The 20,235-nt window shown below is 32.9% G+C and overlaps 1 protein-coding gene across 1 annotated transcript; it reads left to right on the top strand.

The window, feature by feature from the left end:
* Positions 1–827: 827 nt before the first annotated feature.
* LOC147410185 (G-type lectin S-receptor-like serine/threonine-protein kinase CES101) lies at positions 828–19,481 on the top strand. The gene is made up of 7 exons (XM_086432070.1): positions 828–2,634; positions 9,763–9,855; positions 9,944–10,125; positions 17,693–17,903; positions 18,466–18,703; positions 18,815–18,968; positions 19,081–19,481. The coding sequence occupies exons 1-7, from the start codon at positions 1,344–1,346 to the stop codon at positions 19,387–19,389; spliced, it is 2,478 nt and encodes an 825-aa protein (XP_086288196.1). The 5' UTR covers positions 828–1,343; the 3' UTR covers positions 19,390–19,481.
* The last annotated feature ends 754 nt before the right edge of the window (positions 19,482–20,235 follow it).

Below are 20,235 nucleotides of genomic sequence, written 5' to 3' on the forward strand. Positions count from 1 at the left end.
CAAAAGCAAATGGGTGTCAATTAGGGGTGCACATTGGATTGGGTAAATTCGAGAACCGAAGCAATCCGAAGTCTTTTGGATTGGATTGGTTATTGAGCATGGTTTGGTTCGGGTGCGGATTGTAAAAAAAATCTGATTGATTTGGTTCGGTTATGAATTAGGGGTATAATAGATCCGAACCAATCCGAAGTATATATATAATTATTTATTTAAAAATAAAATCCTTTCTTAGTTTCGTTCTTCTATTCTCTATTTTTCTCTTCTTCAAGTTTGAAGAAAACCTAACCATCGTTCGTCTCCCTCACCTCGCCACCTCGCCAACCCATCTCTTTCTCTCTCTCTCAACTGTGTTAGTATGTTACGAAGAGGTAACTCATTAAAGTTTTCAACTTCATCTCCTCTGTTTTTTTTTTTTTATAACAAAAACATAAAAAATGTTCACAAATCTCTCTCTCAACTCTCAAATGGATCTACCTATTTATGGAAATTTTTTCTCAAAGAGTTTGATTCCTTGTTTTTTTATGAGAACCTTTATGCCGTGTTTGTTAGATGAAATATACTATACAAACCTAGACTTGGATTTGTTAATCTACTATTTATGGATTAGTTTCCTCACTAATCCATCCAAAATACCAATTTTAAAATTGAAATTTTTTTTTTAGTCTCATTGAGCTTCCTCTAATTTTCAATTTATACAAATTTCAGTCAACATTTAATCATAAAATCATTTTTATTTTAAAAATAGGCATTATTTATGATCTGATCAAAAGGGTTCCTCTTTTGAAAGAAAAAATACTAATTTTTCTATTTTGAAAGTATGAGAACCGAGAACTAATCCAAACCAAGGTTGATTTGGATTGGTTCGGTTCTATAGGGTAATTGGATTGGTTTGATTCCAATTTTGTCAAAATCTGAATCAATCTGAACCATGTGCACCCCTAGTGTCAATGATAGGAGATAAGTCTATAAATAACTCACTATTCAATGATAAAGACACGATTTTCTAGTCCATTCATTAAGTTAATAAAATATTAAGTGGGGTTCATATGATTTTTAAATGAGTTGAACATCCGTTAAGTTAATTATATACGTAACCATCAAGTGATTTAATACCCTTGTATTTTGAAAGAAGCTGATGGCATGCCACCCTTGACCTCAATGTTCTTAATAGGCCGGCTGATGAAAAAAGTGCCATAGTCTCAGTCAACCCCCTCCCTCCCCATTATTTATATCAATCATTTTTTATCTTTCTAATTAGAAATAATGACACGAAGAAGAATGGTTATGAAGTCTTGTCACACCCATCTTTCTTTCTTCGTTGTATTATATTGGAAAATGCTGGAATGACACAGGGTATTTATCATCTTTCGGAACATTACAGTGTTGTTCTGCTAATATTAATGGCTATCAAGAAAAGAAGCTGTACCAATGCCGCTGCAACACTTATTTTCATTTTCCTTTGCTTTTGTATGGGACCATCACCATCACATTCAATAAACTCCATCACGCAAGGCCAAAATCTGTCGGACGGGGAGATCTTAGTTTCTTCGCGAGGTATCTTCACACTAGGCTTCTTTAATCGCAACCCCAGGTATTCGACGTCAAGTAGCCGTTACTTAGGGATATGGTTCAGAGACGGTGGAGATAAAATAAACCCCGTGTGGGTTGCCAATCGTGACACCCCCATCCCTGATTTGACTGGTGTTCTTACCATTGATACTGAAGGAAAATTGAAAATTATGTATGGTAGCAATAACTCCATCATCATATCAAATTCCATTACAAGCAACACAACTACTGCCACTCTACTAGACTCGGGCAATTTTGTTTTGAATGGAACAACAGGAGAAGGAGGGGTGAAGGTATTGTGGCAGAGCTTCGATTATCCTACCAACATATTTCTGGCCGGGATGAAGCTTGGCATGAATTTGAAGACGGGGCAGAATTGGTCACTTACTTCGTGTTTGAGTGACCAAGTCCTTGCTTCGGGGGCTTTCACTCTAGAATTGGACCATGATAACAACAATGGTACAAACGGGTTGATCATCTCACGACGAGGTGAGCTATACTGGAGAAGTGGTATCTGGAATGGAAGTAATTTCGGCAACATACATGATGAATGGTTGACAGACCGCCTCAACTTCAGCTTCATTTCGAATAAGGACGAGAAGTACTTCAATATTTATTCTACAAGTAATGAGATGAATGATCATTCTTCCTCTGTTATTTTGGTGATGAATTTACTGGGGGACGTCACCACCACTTATGGGGATACATTGATTGAATGTGAAAGTAGTTTACAAGATATTATCCCTTATGGGTGTGTGGGTCTCCACAAGCCATTAGTTTGCAGAAGTGCTCATGATGACCAACATTTCGTGCAAAGACCATATGGTCATATATTGGGTAATATTATTTTGGAGACCAAAGATCCGAGTCTGGGTATCAGTGATTGTGGTATTAAGTGCTGGAGCAACTGTTCTTGTGTTGCTTATGCTACTTTTAATGATAATGGGACTGGATGCATCTTATGGGGTACTGGATCAATTTTTGATCCGTCCGGCTATTTTTCCGAAAACTTGTTTGTTCTTCTTTCAGTTCCTTCCCAGCAACGAGAAGGTATGTCTATCACCTGATCTATCATCTCAACCAATGTTTCTATTAAAGGAAACTGCTGAAGTAACATTGAAATTGACATCGTGGGGGACATTTCTGCCCTAGATATGTGTCAGAACCATTGATGCTTTCTCATTTGAAAATATCCCCTTCAATGTCAATTTCAACGTTACTCCAGCATGAATCTTCTAAAAAATCATTGACGCATATGATTGACCGGTGGGTCAAACCTAAAAATAAAATATTAAGTAACTATTGTTTAACATTTCTAAGTTTGATCATTTTCCGTTAGCTTATGAGAGCAACTCCAACGGGTATCTCTACTTTTTGTCTCTATGTTGGCATATTCTCTTATTATAGAGAATATGCTCTCCTCCGAACTTATATAATAAGAGAATATGCTTTCCTCCGAACCTATATTAACTCTAAGGCCTCCCAACCTCTAAATCACTATTCATGTCTCTAATTCACTATTCACATAATTAAAAATAATAAACTTGCTACTGGCAATCTAACTTTACTTATTACATCTTAAATTAAATATAAAACAAATAATGAAGTTTGCTATTGGCAACCTAGCTTTACTTGTTACACCCCAAGTTAAATATTAAAAAAAAATTGCTACTGGGAATCCAACTTTACTTGGTACACCCCAATTTAAATATATAAAAAAAAATTCACAAATGAAAATAATTAAAAATAATTATTTTTTTGTTTAGATTTCTATGAAATTTTTGTAGGGCAATTTTTTTATGATTTTAATCACTAGGAAACCACTGTTGAAGCTGTTTGAATGAGTTATAATGCTTTGTATTGTTGAAGAAATAACTTTAAACCAAATTTTTGTAATGTTTGCATGGTGTGTTCTAATTTTTGAAATTGGGGTATGATAAATAATTTAAAAAGTTGGGATGTCAATTGCATGTTTATAAAAATAAAATAATCTAGATACAAATAATAAATGATTATATTATTGGAGAAATCAAACATCACATTATATTAAGGCAAATTTCAAAAGTTCATTCTTCTTGAAAAAGATATACAAAATACTAAATATATGACATTTGGATAAGTTGCTAACACTAATAAGATGGTAATTCATCTCCTCCATACCCACCTTGATAATGATTAAAGTTATTGAAATCTCAATGACTATAGGTAAAAGATAATCCACCAACTTGAAAACCACTAGTCCTTTTTTCTAAAATTTCTAATTTTTTAGTACGAAAATATTCATGTTCAATTGGATCATGAATTGAGTTTGGGTCTTTTTTCATGAATTCTTTCTTTTGTCGTTCAAATTTAAGCTCTACTTTTTTACGATTAATCTCTATCTTTTTACGATCATTCTCAGCTTTTAATATCATAACTTGATATTGCAATGTTGTATCTTTATCTATCTGAGAAAATCATTCATCCTTACTTGTTTCTCCTTTTTTCAAAGATTCAAGGAGTTTACAATTTTCTCGAATATACCAACAAGAAGTTGACTATTTTCAATTTTCAACCTCTTCTTCATTTTTCTCTTTCTTCCTTCCTTCCCAAAGGATGACCACCCTAATCGGCATGTATTTCAAATAATGCTTGTTCTTATTCATCTTCATTCAAGTTGACAATTGATGGTGTCCTTGGAGATTTGGAGGCAAGAGTCCTACTTTGTGACCTTAAAAAAACTCAGAGTAATGTAGTTTGGGAACGGTAGTATCAACCAATTTCTCGGCATCCTTAAGGATTGACCGCAAATAGTCAAATAAAAATCTTTTTTTTTTTTTTTTTTCATTTAGATCTTGTTGAAATAGGACTCTAGCACTAATCAACTATAAATAGAAAACAAGAAGTCAAAATACAAAAACAACCACAGCAAAATCCTAAATTGTTATTATTATGCATAAATACTTACAATATCTTCTTCAGAAGCTCCAGTTTGATTATGACTTTTGATTTGGTGAATGCATCCTTGAAATTTGTTGATTCTCTTCATAATTGTAATCATATGGCATTGAAGAGATTTTTATGTTCGAGGTGCATCACTAACTTAGTTGAATCTACGAATCTTAATTTTTTTGAAATATGTTCTTGTAACTTTGCTTTTCTTTATTTGCACAAGAGATAGGACACTGAGAGAAATTTTAAGCCATGCAGTACATAGAATTTTATCTTCTTCAATTGAGAATGCTCGACCATGATGGTATGACTTTAAAAATATTTCAACAAATTTTTTTATAAAAATAAAAAGATAAAGGGTTATAGACAAATTATTCTGGATTGTGGTTGATTAATCCAATGGTAATATGGGTTGTATTTTTTGCATCTAAGGTTTAGGGTAAAAAGAAATGGTTTGTGGTGGAGATTAAATATATTTTTTATATGAAATGATTGAGATAAAAATAGTATTTGTAATTGACAAGGATTGGATAGAGTGATTAATCAAATTATTTAGATTCAATGCATTTTTTTCATCAAGGGTTGGGATGAAAAGAGAGTTTGTGATTTATAAGGACAAATTGTTAGAAGTGTTGGATAGAGTGTTTAATCCAATAGCTGAGATTAAATATATTTTTTGCATTCAAGGGCTGAGATTAAAAGACCATTTGTAATTGGCAAGGACAAAATTTATTATAAATATCTTGGATAAAATGTTTAATCTAATGATTGAGATTTAATGTACTTTTTTCATCTAAGGGTTGAGATGAAAAGATAGTATTTGTGATTGATAAGGACAAGTTGTTATAGTATCTTAGATAAAGTGTTTAATCCAATGGTTGAGATTCAATGTACTTTTTTCATCTAAGGGTTATGATGACAAAAAATTTATGATTGATAAGAACAGAACAAGTTCTCATAAATATTTTGGATAGAGTGTTCAATCCAATGATTGAGATTAAATGTACTTTTTCATCTAAGGCTTGGGAGGAAAAGAGATGCATGGTTTGTTATTGATAAGGACAAGTTGTCATAAATATCTTGAATGGAGTATTTAATCCAATGGTTGAGATTCAATATACTTTTTCATTTAAGGATTAGGATATAAAGAGAATGTTTGTGATTGATAAGGAGAAGTTGTCATAAATATCTTGGATAAAATGTTTAATCAAATGGTTAAAAGATTAAATGTACTCTTTTATCTAAGGGAAGGGATGAAAATAGATGGTTTGTGATTGATAAGGGTAAATTATCATAAATATCATGGATAGAGTATCTAATTTAAGGGTTGAGATTAAATATAATTTTTTCATCTAAGGATTGGTATAAAAAAGATGGTTTGTGATGGGGATTAAACGTACTTTTTGCATCTACTCTACCTTTTCTTGATTATATAGAAGAAATGTGAGAGTGGAAATAAGAACATGCATAGTTAATTTGTTAGTTTGTCACCAACAATGCTATCATAACACAACTTCTCAAAAAAGATGAACCGAAATGTAAATGTTCGATTCCTAGAAATATAGTAATACATCTAGGGAGGGAAGAAAATCATTTTCGACTTTGGAATGACTACTTTTATGAGAACTCCACATATGAGGACAACTATTTTAAAGATAGTTTTGAATGCATCAAAATCTATTTCTTCGTATTGTCAACGTGATTGTTGGTAATGACAATTATTTCATGTAAACGAAGGATGGTATTTGTAAATTTGGGTTGTCGAATTTACAAAAAATAACAATTGCATTTGAAAGGTTGGCATATGGAACACCAACAGATTCGATCGACAATTACAAAAGAATTGGTCAGTCCACTACAATTGTATGTATGGAAAGGTTTTGTAGGGAAATCATAGAGGCATTTGAGAAAAAAAATACTTGAGATCGCCCGATAATGATGATATTGCAAGGCTACTACAAAAAGGTGAAGAACGTGGCTTCTTAGAAATGTTGAGAAGTCTTGATTATATGCACTAGGATTAAAAAAATTGTCCAACAACTTCGGCAGAATAATACTTAAAATATAATGGATCACCAACTCAGACTTTTGAGGTAGTAGCATCATATGACCTTTGGATGTGACATACATACTTTGATTTATCGAGTTCCAACAATGATATTAATGTCATATAGTCATCCAACCTATTTACAAACCTCGTTTAAGGTATAGCACCTCCTGCTCATTATACCATCCAAGGCAAATAATACAATGTTGATTACTATTTGACCAATGTTATATACCTTAAGTGGTCTACTCTTGTACAAATCATTTTCTAATTATAAGTTTAAAAAAAAGTAATTCTTTTGCAATAATGCAAGAAACATATCGAAAAGATGTAGAACGAACTTTTGGAGTTCTCCAATCACTATATGCCATTGTCAAGAGACCAACACATCTTTGGAACATACGTATTACATGATATCATGTTTGTTTGCATCATAAAACACAACACAATAGTCCAAGATGAAGGGCATGAATGTATTGTTAGTTATAATCAAACATCCACACGACTATTGAAATGGAGGCAGATGAAACAGGATGATTTCAACAATTCCATACTTGACATCAACATATCACTTAAAAATGCATTGATTGGCCATTTGTGAGAAAGAAATGGTAATAGAGATGCTGGGGACACAATGAGTATTTGTATGATATGAATAGTGAAATAGAAACCATTTCTATTTTTGCTACGTCTCCAATTCTAGAGATGTGAATAATGATTTAGAGGGTGTGTCAAAAATTAAGAGACCAGTTGGAGCTAGGTTTGGAGGTCTCTATCTCTAAATATAGAGCTATAGAGACCGATTGGAGTTGCTCTAAGAGAGAATACGTTAGATCAGGAGACATAAAATCAATTTCAAAACACAAGGGCATCTGAAATATTCACCAAATTATGACAAGGTATGTTACTTTTAATATTGAAGAATTGATGATTCGTACGATTGAACTATTGATTTTCAAAGAACCGATGATTTTTTTATAAAGCATCGGTTCAAAGTGAATTGAACCGATATTTTTTTTAAATCGGGTCGGACTGTTAGTCCGATATTGGTTTGTTGACACCAAATTTTGGAAGACCAAAAATGCCCCTACTAAATATTTAACCTTGCTACTATCAATGTAATTTGCATAAAAATCAATAAAATTACAATCCCATGACCTAATGTTAGTTTTCAAAATTCTAAAATTACATAAATACCCTTCTTATTGTCCTATCAACAAAATCACCTTAATAAATATTTAAATTACAAAATGACACCTACAATTTATTAAATGATAAAATATTATATAAAATTAGATTATCAATTTAAAAAATTATATTTTTGTTCAAAATTTTGTAATTTTTTTAATCATTTGTAAATCGTAATTTTTGTTCAGTAAAAAAAAAAAATACTAATTTTGTTAATTGGTGGGCTTTTTCACAAGCCTCCTACTAGTATATAAAAACGATCAAGTCAACTAGGCTGGGTTTGATACTAGATATATAACACAAAGTTCATTAGTTCGATTAATCAATTTGTAACTTATGGGATTAATCAAAGGTTAAATATACAACACAAAGTTTATTGATTATTAGATTAATAAAAGGTATAAAATCTAAAATCAAATTAGTTCAATCCTAATGTCATTAGTATTCTTATCTAATTAATAATTATATAATCAAATCAGATATTGAGCTCCACCATGTAAGTTACGTCCCACCCTAAGTTCTCAATTTTTCATTGGGAAATCTTATGTGGAACCCACATTAAAAACTCTCATTAAAAATTTTATATTGTCACGCCCCAAAATCCTAACATGCATCCCCGTGATTAAGTGTTAGCATCATGAGGTGTGATTAACTATCCATCCCATGATAACATACAATAATAAAATATAGATCATGATTCAGAGTTATATCATTGCGGAAATGTGAATATTACCAATAATCTAACAGAGTGTGGAAGCTAATAATATTTCTAATTATAATCCATAATCCTCAAACTCTTAATAACATAAACTAGTGTCTCCAAATCCAACGTATAACTGTACTAACATTAAAACAAATGTGGCACACAGTACCTTGACACAAATTTCCCAAAACTGAAACATAATAAATCACTAATATCTATGATTACTCAACTTGATGGAAGTGGCTGCTCATCCACATACTCAAACTCCAGGGCCTCCTCTTAAATCTACTCCTCAATGAATGGCTCTTTCAAATTCGTATGATCTGAAAATGTGACTGGTTTACTCTTAGATCAAACTCTCTATATTCTCACTCATGTATCCTATGGATATCATGTTGGATGATCCAACTTTACCCTATTTTATCTATATATATTTTTGAGATCATCCTAAAAAATAAATGCAATATATTAAACCATTATTTTAGGTATGTTTTTTAGATAGCTAGTAATATTAGATTGACTAATTTTTTCATGTTGAGCATATGAACCCCACAACTAAAGTACAAATAGGGAGTACGAATAAAAAGAAAAAAATATAAATTCTACTAATTAGAATACATGAACTACACTTGGTTAGTTTCATTCACAAATAATTTATGTAATTACTTAAAATTTATATTGAACAATAGGAAATAGTAATTTTTAAATCCACATTGCTATGTCCTATGTAATAAGGATTTAATCTACTTATACAGTCAAAATATTGTTATAGTTTATCCATATTGATAGCAATATCCAAGAAATATTCTTATTTTCAACTTGCTAGACATATTAACTGAATTTGAAAGGTAAAACCAAGTATGTCCCCAAAAAGCAACGATGAGGGTATTGGGTCTAATTAGGGCCAACCATACATGTAAAATAAAATCCATTTCACTTTTTAAAAGGATAGGTGGAAAATTAAAATTGAGCCGTGATAAATCGACGTGGCGAAACATGCACGATCTGTATGCAGCTAATGTGACAAAAGCATAGAACCATAGATCTTTTTCTTCGGGATACACAAGGAAAAGACCAACGGTTATGTACCCTTGCCATGTCGGCAGTGTACAGACCGCGTATGTTTTGTAGGGTCAATTTATCATTAGTCATTAAAATTACATGGATGGGAAAAGTAAAAGAAGATACAAATGATGATTCATGTTGCCTATCTCAATAATTAGGGTAAGATTTAAATGATGATTATGATATGTATGAAAGGATCTAAAATTATGATCAGACGTGAGATAGTTAAACAATTGTATGACTTTGTTCTTCCATGTAGTGAAGTGGTGGATATGGTTGATCATTGCTGTCGCAATTGTTTTATTAACAGTCCTTTTGCTCTACTTGGGGTGTAACAGACTCATATTAAAAGGTAATCTTTCTTAATTAATAGTTTAGTAAATGACTTTATATATATATATCAAAAAGTCATTTTCCCCCTTATTAATGTTCTCAAACAGGAGAAACAAACCAAGAGAAGGCATTATTAGAGTTGGAAACTCAACCTTCTCCCATGCTTGAAAAACATGGTAAAAAGGGTCATGAGTTGGTATTGTTCACTTTTGATAGCATAGTGGCTTCCACAGATAACTTCTCATCTGAAAATAAGCTCGGGGAAGGTGGATTCGGACCTGTTTACAAGGTAATTTTTTTTGTCATTTTTTCTTTTTGATAGGTAAATTGGTTGGAACACTAGATCAATTGCGAGTAGTAGTACAATTGTACCTGGCCTTACCCTTGGAAATTAGGTTCTTTCAACTACAATAAAATAGAAGTCTTTTATCATGGGGACCTGCAATCTGAGTACTATTTACATACCCTAAAGTTGATTAAATACCCACATTTAGATATATTTTTTGATTTATTTCAACGATTGATAACAAATAATGAAAAACAAAGTTGAGATTCTAAAAATTTTACGTAGTATCGATCACAAGACTAAAATACATGGAAAGATCGACTAAAAACTTGACATAACGAATTGTAGATGATTTCAAACCAAAAGAACCATCATTGATCGATTTTTATTCAAAGACGAAGCAAAAAAAAACATGAAAAAATTCAAGTTTTTTGGATATGTGTTCAAAATGCTTGAAAAATATTTGAAAAGGGCACCTTCTTCCTTCTCAAATCCTTTCCACTGGAAAGAAGTATCTGAAACTCGACTGGGATGCCAAAAATCCAATTTTTTGGATGAAAACGGTGAGTTTGAACGGTTAGGGCATTTTTGGCATTTCAATCGTGAGAAATGTGGAGAGTGGGGTTTAGGGACTGATTAGAAAGAAATTTTTTACTACATGGGCTATTAAGAGAAGACCTAAAACTTAGGGACTGATTAAAAAGAAATCCCTCCTCCGAGGTCCTTTAAATAATTTTCCACTACTTTTAAAGGACAAGATTACCTATCTATAAAAATTGATAGCATATCTTGAAGGGTATCTATATGATCCTACAATGTTGGACACCAAGTTTCCAATTCCACTAAAATATTAAACCATGGTTTCAAATCTCAAATGACGTCGTGCCTCGTTCATGGATGAGATCAAGTTGTCTCGAACGAGTCAACTCATCTCGGATGAGATAAAACATTTAACTCGGTTTATACTTATTTACTCATGTATATTTACATAAAAATAATTATAAATAATTCTATGAAATATAGAAGATTAGAAAGTTTTAGTCATAAATTCATATTTTATTTATATTACATCCTAAAATTCTAACAAAGATTAATTATTTTAATTAAATTATGCAAAATCCAGGTTGACTCAGACGAGTTTTACAACTCAACCGAGATTTCCAAAATATCAACTGATTCATATCATTTATCTCGTGAGATATGTGAAACCTGATATGTCGTGTAAATCCGGCTCGTTGGTGAATGATACCAAGATGACTCAAGTGAGTCATCTCCGTCTTGAATGAGATTTAAAACAATGACATGTTCAATTTATTTATAGACAAAATATGATGAATAATTATAATATACAGAAGTTTAATACCAAAAAAAAAAAGTCTATCACCATTAAGATTGTACCATTTGTGCTGTGTAAATGTCTTGTATTTTATTGGGGGTTGCAGGTATGGAGCTCCCAAACCAAAAAATTTTGGGTTTTGGAGAGGGCAATTATATAATATTTTCTTAACGATTTTCTATTTTTAAGGGTTTCTATTTTTGAGGAGATAGACACATTTTCTTTGCTCTCGATCTTTTAAATAGAGATTACTAGGACTATAAAACTTGAAAGAAAATAGTGATTCCTCTTGATCTGATCATTTTTCACAATTTGTATATTAAAAGCCTAAAATTATAAAACGTTCTTTCAAATTTTTTTAAACAATCAAGTTATTAAGTAGCACATAAAACTGCAAAGGATATCAGAAAAAAAATATTTTTCATTTTTTAGTAAAACATTTTTGAAAATAATATATTAATAAATAGGTTAAATGTTTTTGCAATTTCTTTTCATAATCTTTCTATGTTTTTCTATATTCTTGAATAAGTTAGATTAATCTGCTCTGCATTGAAAAAATACGAAGAAAAAAGACAAAAAAAAAAAGGCTCACACACAAACACACACAAAATATATATATATATATATATATATATATATATATATATATATATATATATATATAGATATATAGGGTGGTGTTCAGTTGACAATCTTAAAATGACAATACACTGCCAAAATGTTTGTCCTATGTGGGTTAGAAATTTTGGATTGAGCTGATTTTTTGTGAGGATGATCTCTATGGTAAGTAGATAATCCTCACCAAAAATCAGTCCAATCTAAAACTTATAACCCCATCAAAATTATTTTAAAATTGTGAACCGTTGATTTGTTACAAAAAATTTGTAAACCACTTTTTATGGACTTAGAAGTTTTAGATTTGGCTGATTTTTGGTTAGGATGATCTCCTCACCATGGAGATCATTCTCACAAAAAATCAGCCCAATATAAAACTTATAAGCCACATAGGACAAAACTTTTGTCAGCATTTTGTCATCCTAAGATAGTAAGCTGAACACCTCCCATATTTATATATATGTTTAGAACATAACCTAATGTATAAAGATTGAAATTCCCTCTAATACTCTAATATCCCCCCCCCTCCCCCTCAAACTCGCGATGTGACTGCAAGAAGCATAGAGAGTTTGCCAAGAAGAAAGAGGAAGTGTTGAACGGTGTGAGATTTCGGGGAAGAAATTGCCTAACTACAACGAGGATGAGATGATGGTGTGGTTCTAACGATGGTGGCGTGTGAGATGGCAATCAATGTCAATGTGTCTAATACACTCATGAAACACAGGGTTGTGAGCAATCTAAATGGCACTCCCATTATCACAGTACATAGGAGTTGTGGTGGAGAGATGAACTCCCATATCTACAAGCAATCGACGCAACCAAACTATCTCAACAATGGTGAAGGCCATAGCATGGTACTTGACCTCTATTGAAGAACAAGAAACAATAGACTACTTCTTGCTTTTTCAGAAGATGAGAGTCACCTAGAAAGACATAGAAGTCCGTAGTGGACTTGTGAATTGAGGGATCGCCAACCTAATCAGCATCAGAGTAGACTTTAAGATCTAGAAAAAAAAAGTGGAAAGAAACAGTAAACTATGATGTAGAGTCCCCCAAAAATATCGAAGAATGTGAAAAACGACAACCCAATGAACAATAATAGAAGAAGAGGCAAATTGACTAACAATATGAACTGCATATGCAATATTGGGCTAAGTGACGGTGAGATAGACTAAGTTTCCAACAAGCTCAAGAGGGGTCTCATCAGTCCAAGAATCAATTAGGTAGGCTAACTAAATGATGTTAGAAGTGTACTTGGACTGAGAGAGGATATAGCCTTTAGGAGAGGAGGCTACCTTGATGCTAATAAAGTAGCGTAGGAGTCCCAAATCCTACATCTCAAATTAGTGAGGTAACTAAAGTTTGAGCAATCCCATCACAGTCATCTCTAGTCATAATCATATCATCAACATAGAGAATGATAAGGTTGCATCCAATAGAAGTGGAACGAATGAACAAAGTAGAATCATGACCATTAGAGCGGAAGCTAAGTGAAACCTACAACTGTAGAAAACTTTGCAAGCCATGCCCAATGTGCTTATTCGAGACCATATAAAGCCTTTTTGAGTCCACATATCTTTCTAGGATTATGGAATACTTTAGGAGGAGGAGCATGTAAACTTCTTCAATGAGATCCCCATTAAGGAAAGCATTTTTGACATCCATGTGAGAAATATGCTACTGAAAAGTAGATGCAATTATAATCAATGTGTGAACAATGGTCATTTTTGCTATGGAAGCAAAGGTTTCTTTATAATCAAATTGTATTGTTGGGCTTTGCGACCAGTCGGGCCTTATACCTTTCAATAGATTAATTAGACTTGGTCTTCATTTTGTAGACCCAACGAGAATCAACAATACACTTTCTAGGTGGAAATAATACTAAATCCCAAGTCCATGTCTTATGTAATGCATAAAGCTCCTCATTTATAGCTTGTTGCCAAAGTGGATCAAGAACAACTTCCTTGTAAGAGTTGGGCTTAGATAGACTACAAATAGATGTTAAGAAGGAAGAAAATTAACAGAATAACATGAATAGTCAGTAAGCTTGGGATGAGGATTACGACTACGTTGAGGATATTGAGAAGGATCGGGATCAAGATTTGTAGAATCTACTAGAGAGTGTCAAAAGAGGAAGACTAGTACTTGTAAAAAAAAGAACTTGGTTTTTATGAATGTAAATGTTAAGAAAAGAAACAATAGGAGCAGGTGTAGGAGCATCGACCTTTGAAATACTATTAGTAAAATGTAAATCGAAAAATTTAGCAAGTTTACAACCACTACAATCAGAAATATCATGAGTTTGCAAATTTCCTAAAGCATAATGGAAGCTAAATATCTCAAACGAGAACTAGAAACATGTCCAAGGTGAGAATGCCATAAGTAAAAACTAGATAAAGTAGAACTATGATGAAAACATGATAAATCGACACTAGAGGCAACAATATTAGGTACATGAAGCTCTTCCATCTTTACAGTCCATCCCAATTAGCCTCTATGAATAAAGGTCTTGCACAGAAGAAGAGGTAGATATGACATGTATTGAATATCCAGAATCTCATAACTAACCAATAGAAATAAGATTTAGAATAAGTTGAGAAATACAACAAACATCAGAGAAAGCCAAATGAGGGGTAACAATGGAATCAATACATGCTAATGACATGGATGTGTCATCAATAGTTATAATAGGAATAAATGATGAATATGGAAATAAAGAAGCAAATAAGGAGGAATCATATGTCATTTGATGGGAAACTCTTGAGTCAAAGAATTAGGTAGATTGAGATAGACCTTAGGGTGTCGACGATGACAAACCTACAAGAGAGGAAGAGGTGAAACCTTAGGTTGAGTGGAGAGGAACTTTTGGAATTGCTCTGCAAGTCCTAACAAAGTAGAGGTGGAAGTTGAGGAATCTCCAATGGAAGGTGCAATCATTGTGGAAAATCCATGGAGGGAAGAAACTACTGTGTTATAGTATTGCCTAGGCTTCAAAATAGGTTAAGGTTGCTGGCCTCGACTAAGTAACATAAGGCATCGAGCCTTTTAATGGCCATTCTACTTTCAAAAATTGCACTTGTCAATCTCAACTCTCGATTTATGCCAACTCTGAATCTACGTATGGATGGTGGTTTAGAGGAAGCAACCCTAACCACTTGATTGAATATAGTGAGAAAACCCTTTCCAGATTATGACTTGAGGCGCACTTCCTCAGCCAGAAGCTCACTAACTACATAATCAATAGAAGGAAGAGGGTTGTGGTGGATAATGGAAAGTGCCTCAAAGACATCACGGAAAGCCGTCAAGAATTGAACAAGTTGTTGCTCCTCTTGATAAGTCAAATTGGGTGCAAAAGAACAAGGAAGAGTGGACTCAGTGAGAGCCAACTGATCCCAAAAGTTAGTCATGACAGCATAGAAGTCTTAAATGATTTTATCTCCCTGTTGAACTGCTCTAACGTACTTGGTCGTCTCATATTTGGCTAGTTGAGTACTAATAGATTGTTCATCATAATTATTGAACTAGGTGATAATCTTGAAATTATTGACTTCCCATGTATCTGTTCTATTAGTAGGCATGTTCATATCCCCAGTAATATATCCCCACATCTTCTTTACTTAAAAAAAAATTCATACCATTACTATAATAAGAATAATTATTTCCATCAAGTCGCACACTAATAGACTAAAGTGAATTGTCTCATTCAATTGACATGGCAATCCAAAAATAATGCAAAATAACTAAGTAAAAAAAAAGGCTTTGATGCTAGAAGAATTCTCAAAAGAGAAGAGATGTACCACCAATCTGAATCTACTCACAGACATGTGCCACAAATCGGCTCAAAAGTCCACTCTACAATAGACACTAGCTGAAATCAATTCCAACTGAAGCTATGGTCAAAAAATCATAGTCAAATTGAGGAGTTGATGAGGGTTGGACTTGCTCATTGTTCAATCATAGATTCAATGAAATAAATCTAAAATTTATCAAGAAACGATTTGAGATTGATTTAGGGTTAATTTGAAAATTGCAATTAAGCTATTTCATTCGATATTGCAATTGGTATGAGCGAATCAATATATTGAGGTTGGATGATAAAAAAGATTCGAAGTTACAAACAAGAGCCTTAGAATCAAACCGCTCTGATACCATGTTAGTAAATGTAAAACCTAAGAAGAAGAAGGAGAAGATGAAAAGAAAAAAACATTCTTTGTGCACTAGTCTGCTATGCATTACAGAATTAGAGGAAAAATGAAAAAGGAGGGGGGGGGTCTTATATATATATGCTCAGAACATGACCTAATGTAAAAAAAAGAATGAAACGTCCTTTAATACTCTAATAACTTGGACCATTAAAAGGAGGGGGATAAACTTTCACATGCTCAATAACCCTGGACAAGTGCCCCATGTGGTGTCTCAATTGAGCTTTTGATATTAAATTATGAATATCAAATTGGCATAAAATATTTCGATGTGACAAACCAATCAATCTACTACAATGTTGATAACTTAAAGGTCTTGGGCCCTCATCATAGAGATCACCGTCACAAAGAAGAGACCAGATCTTATGCACCCATGGTGGAGGATTGAAACCCTCCTTTCACACCTCAACATATGCCACTTAAGCCCCAATCCAAGGAATTAATGGCTAAAATTTCTCATTTTAAAATTTTCCTTGGATTGTGGCTTACGTGGCATGTGTTGAGTTGTGGGATGAGGATTTCAATCTTCCACCTTGGATACATACGATCTAGGGCTGCAACCTAGGTGGGCTAGCCCGAGCTCAACCCAATTGATGGGCGAGCTTGGGCTGAGTTATGTAAAAGATGAGTTGAACTTGGGTTAGAATATCTCAATCCGGCCTCAATTCAGGTTGAGGGTTCGATCAACCCAACTCAACCCAAACCTGATGTTATATACTAATGTATAAATATATTTATATTAGTTATAGATTTTTTTATTTAACTTTTTTATTGCATCTTATTATGGCTTACGGAGAATTGGATATTATTGTGGGCTTTGGTTTAGTATGGTTTGCCTAACTCTCTAATGGTGTTTTAATTGAAGGTAGCATGCGATTTTGTTTACGAATGGTTTTGTTTTCGATGTTGTATTCCTTTTTAAAAATAATATTTTGTTTGCTAATTGAAATGAAATTAAGGTCATTCAACAAGCCCAATCCAGCCAACCCGCCCGAAATTACCTAACTCGGGCTAACCCGGGCTCAACCCTATTTTAAAAGATCAAGCTTAGGTTAGTGAGCTTAAGCTCAATGGTCGAGTTGAATTGAGCTCAGGTTGAGGGTTCTACTACTTGGATAGAGCCTAGGTTTACCCACCAATTCACCTAGGTTACAGCCCTAATACAATCTGGAGTCCACAAAGAAAACACCCCTTTTGGAACTCCAAAAACCCACCAAATATGCACTCAAGTTAACAATGAAATACCTAAATATAGTTTATTATTATTTTTTAGCTTGTAATCCATTACAGACAATCATATGTTCTTGAATCAAACATGGTTAATATGATTGTGATTTATTCTTTTGTGGAATTTTTCTTTCTTATATCTAATTATTTCCTCAAAATGAGAAAAATTAAATCAAGATTATTATTTTAGGGAAAATTTCAAGATGGACAAGACATAGCAGTGAAGAGACTTTCAAGAAGTTCAGGACAAGGGTTAAAGGAGTTCAAAAATGAGATTGAACTAATTGCCAACCTACAACACACGAATCTTGTAAAGCTTTTGGGTTGTTGCATCCAAGGAGAAGAAAAGATGCTAATCTATGAATACATGCTCAATAAAAGCTTGGATTTCTTCCTATTCGGTTTGTGATTCTTAATTTCAAATATACATATTTATTTCATTTTATTTACTTCCTAACTTATCTATATATAGAACATGATCTTTTTTTCAATTTTATATTTTCAAGTACTTTAATCTATGCCTTGGATGATGGTATGTTCATCTAGAGTTAAAAAGTAAATTAGGATAAGGGGCAAATGATGATATAAATGCATTGGATAAAAATGCAATTATCAAAGACAACCATGGCAATAACATATGAATCAGGATCTAGGGAAATGTCCCATTCCTATAGAATAGAAACGGTGTCTAAGTGGCACGTTTTGATTGGAGTTTAAAACACATTGGGCTCTTAAGCAATCCATTTTCTATAAAAGCACGCAGCCCGATGTGTTTAATCTCCAATCATAACGTGCATTGTAGACAACGTATGTTGCTATAGGAACGAGACACCGCTTTGGATCGCAACTCATAGCATATTCTTGGTCTATTTATGTAGTTTTATTTCTCTTCGACATGACTAAAGTGTACATAAAACACAACTTAACGTCTATATGTACACATTTTAATTTATTTTGTTGCAGAACCCACGGGAAGGAAGCTACTAGATTGGAGGAAACGCATCAACATCATTGAAGGGATTGCGCAAGGACTTCTTTATCTTCATAAGTATTCTAGATTGAGAGTGATTCATAGAGATTTGAAAGCCAGTAACATTTTACTAGACGATGAAATGAATCCAAAAATATCAGATTTCGGCATGGCAAGAATATTTGGGTTGAAAGAATCTGAAGCAAATACAGATAGGATTGTTGGGACATAGTAAGCAAACCATCATATTTTGTATTTGTTTATAGTTTTGCACATGCATGCTCACATGTGCATATTTACGCTACTTTCTAATACCATTTGTTTTTAAATGGTTGAATTTAGTGGTTATATGTCTCCTGAGTACGCAATGGAGGGCATTTTCTCTGTGAAGTCAGACGTGTTCAGCTTTGGAGTGTTATTGCTTGAGATTTTGAGTAGCAAGAGGAACACCAGCTTCCATAATTTTAATTACCATCATCTCAATCTTATAGGATATGTAAGTTGCTAATATGAAACTTTAATTATTAGTTTTTTTTTATATTAAAACATTTGATTTTTAAGTTTGAGTTTGTTTAATATGATAAGTGAATCTTCTTGACTTGCTTCAGGCATGGGAATTGTGGCAAAAAGGTGCGGGTATTGAGCTAATAGATCCAATGTTGAATACATCATGTCCCGAAGAAAAGATGTTGAGATGCATTCATGTGGGGCTCCTATGCGTACAAGATAGCGCAAGAGATAGACCCACCATGGTAGATGTTGTTTATATGTTTGCTAATGATACAATGCCTTTGCTTGCTCCGAAGCAGCCAGCCTTTTTTATTGGAAGAAGTGTGGAAGGGGTTGATTTACGCAAAGACAAGTCAGAAAAGTGTTCCCTAAATGGTTTGACCATGTCTGAGATGAAGGCAAGGTAGGGTTGGGATTTTCAAAGTCATTTAACTGAACTTTGGACAAATTAGCATAGATTAGGTTGATTCTATTTTTATGGAAAAGTTTAAAACATATGCTGAGTGGATTTACAGTATATCAAAGAATCTGTTCAGGACCAATTTCGAGTCCAATAAATCGAATAATGTATGGTGTGTTTTGAACAGATTTGTTGTGCTGTCAGTAATCTGAATTGTATTCTGCACACAATGTGTGGAAAACACATACAAAGCTAGATTTTTCAAAACTATTTTATGTCTATCAGACAATAAAATAGTGTGCTAAATGACGTGATGGATTGATTCTGTCTAACATGTTCAAAGCATGTTAGATATAGGATATGATCAACACAATTTCACATGTGTTATGGTATATATTGGAGATATAGCCCTAACGGTGTGTTTGATTGCAAAAAAAAATTTAGTTGGCAAATCATTTGCCTAGAAAATGATTTTCAAGGCAAATGATTTGTCAAGCAAATCCTATTCTACTGTTTGGACACAACATGGAAAATTTTGTGGAAAATTATTTTTGTTTTTTGAATTGCAGAAAAAAACAAAAACCATTATTCTAATTTTACTTTTATGATAACTATATAAAAATAACAATAAAATCATTTTTTGTGGGGAAAGATTTGAATTATTACACCATAATTTCTTAAATAATTAGAGAAATACTATTGGCACCCCAATGTTTTTAGAGATCTACTATTGGCACCTTACATTTTAATTATTCCACCCCAATTTCTTAAATTATTAATCACCCTCAAAATAATTAAAACACTCTTCAAACATTACAAAGGTTTGGCTCAAATTATAATCTCAACATTATAA

This window comes from Akebia trifoliata, chromosome 2, assembly GCF_017979445.1.
Source record: "Akebia trifoliata isolate Shusen 1 chromosome 2, ASM1797944v1, whole genome shotgun sequence".
Lineage (NCBI taxonomy): Eukaryota > Viridiplantae > Streptophyta > Magnoliopsida > Ranunculales > Lardizabalaceae > Akebia > Akebia trifoliata.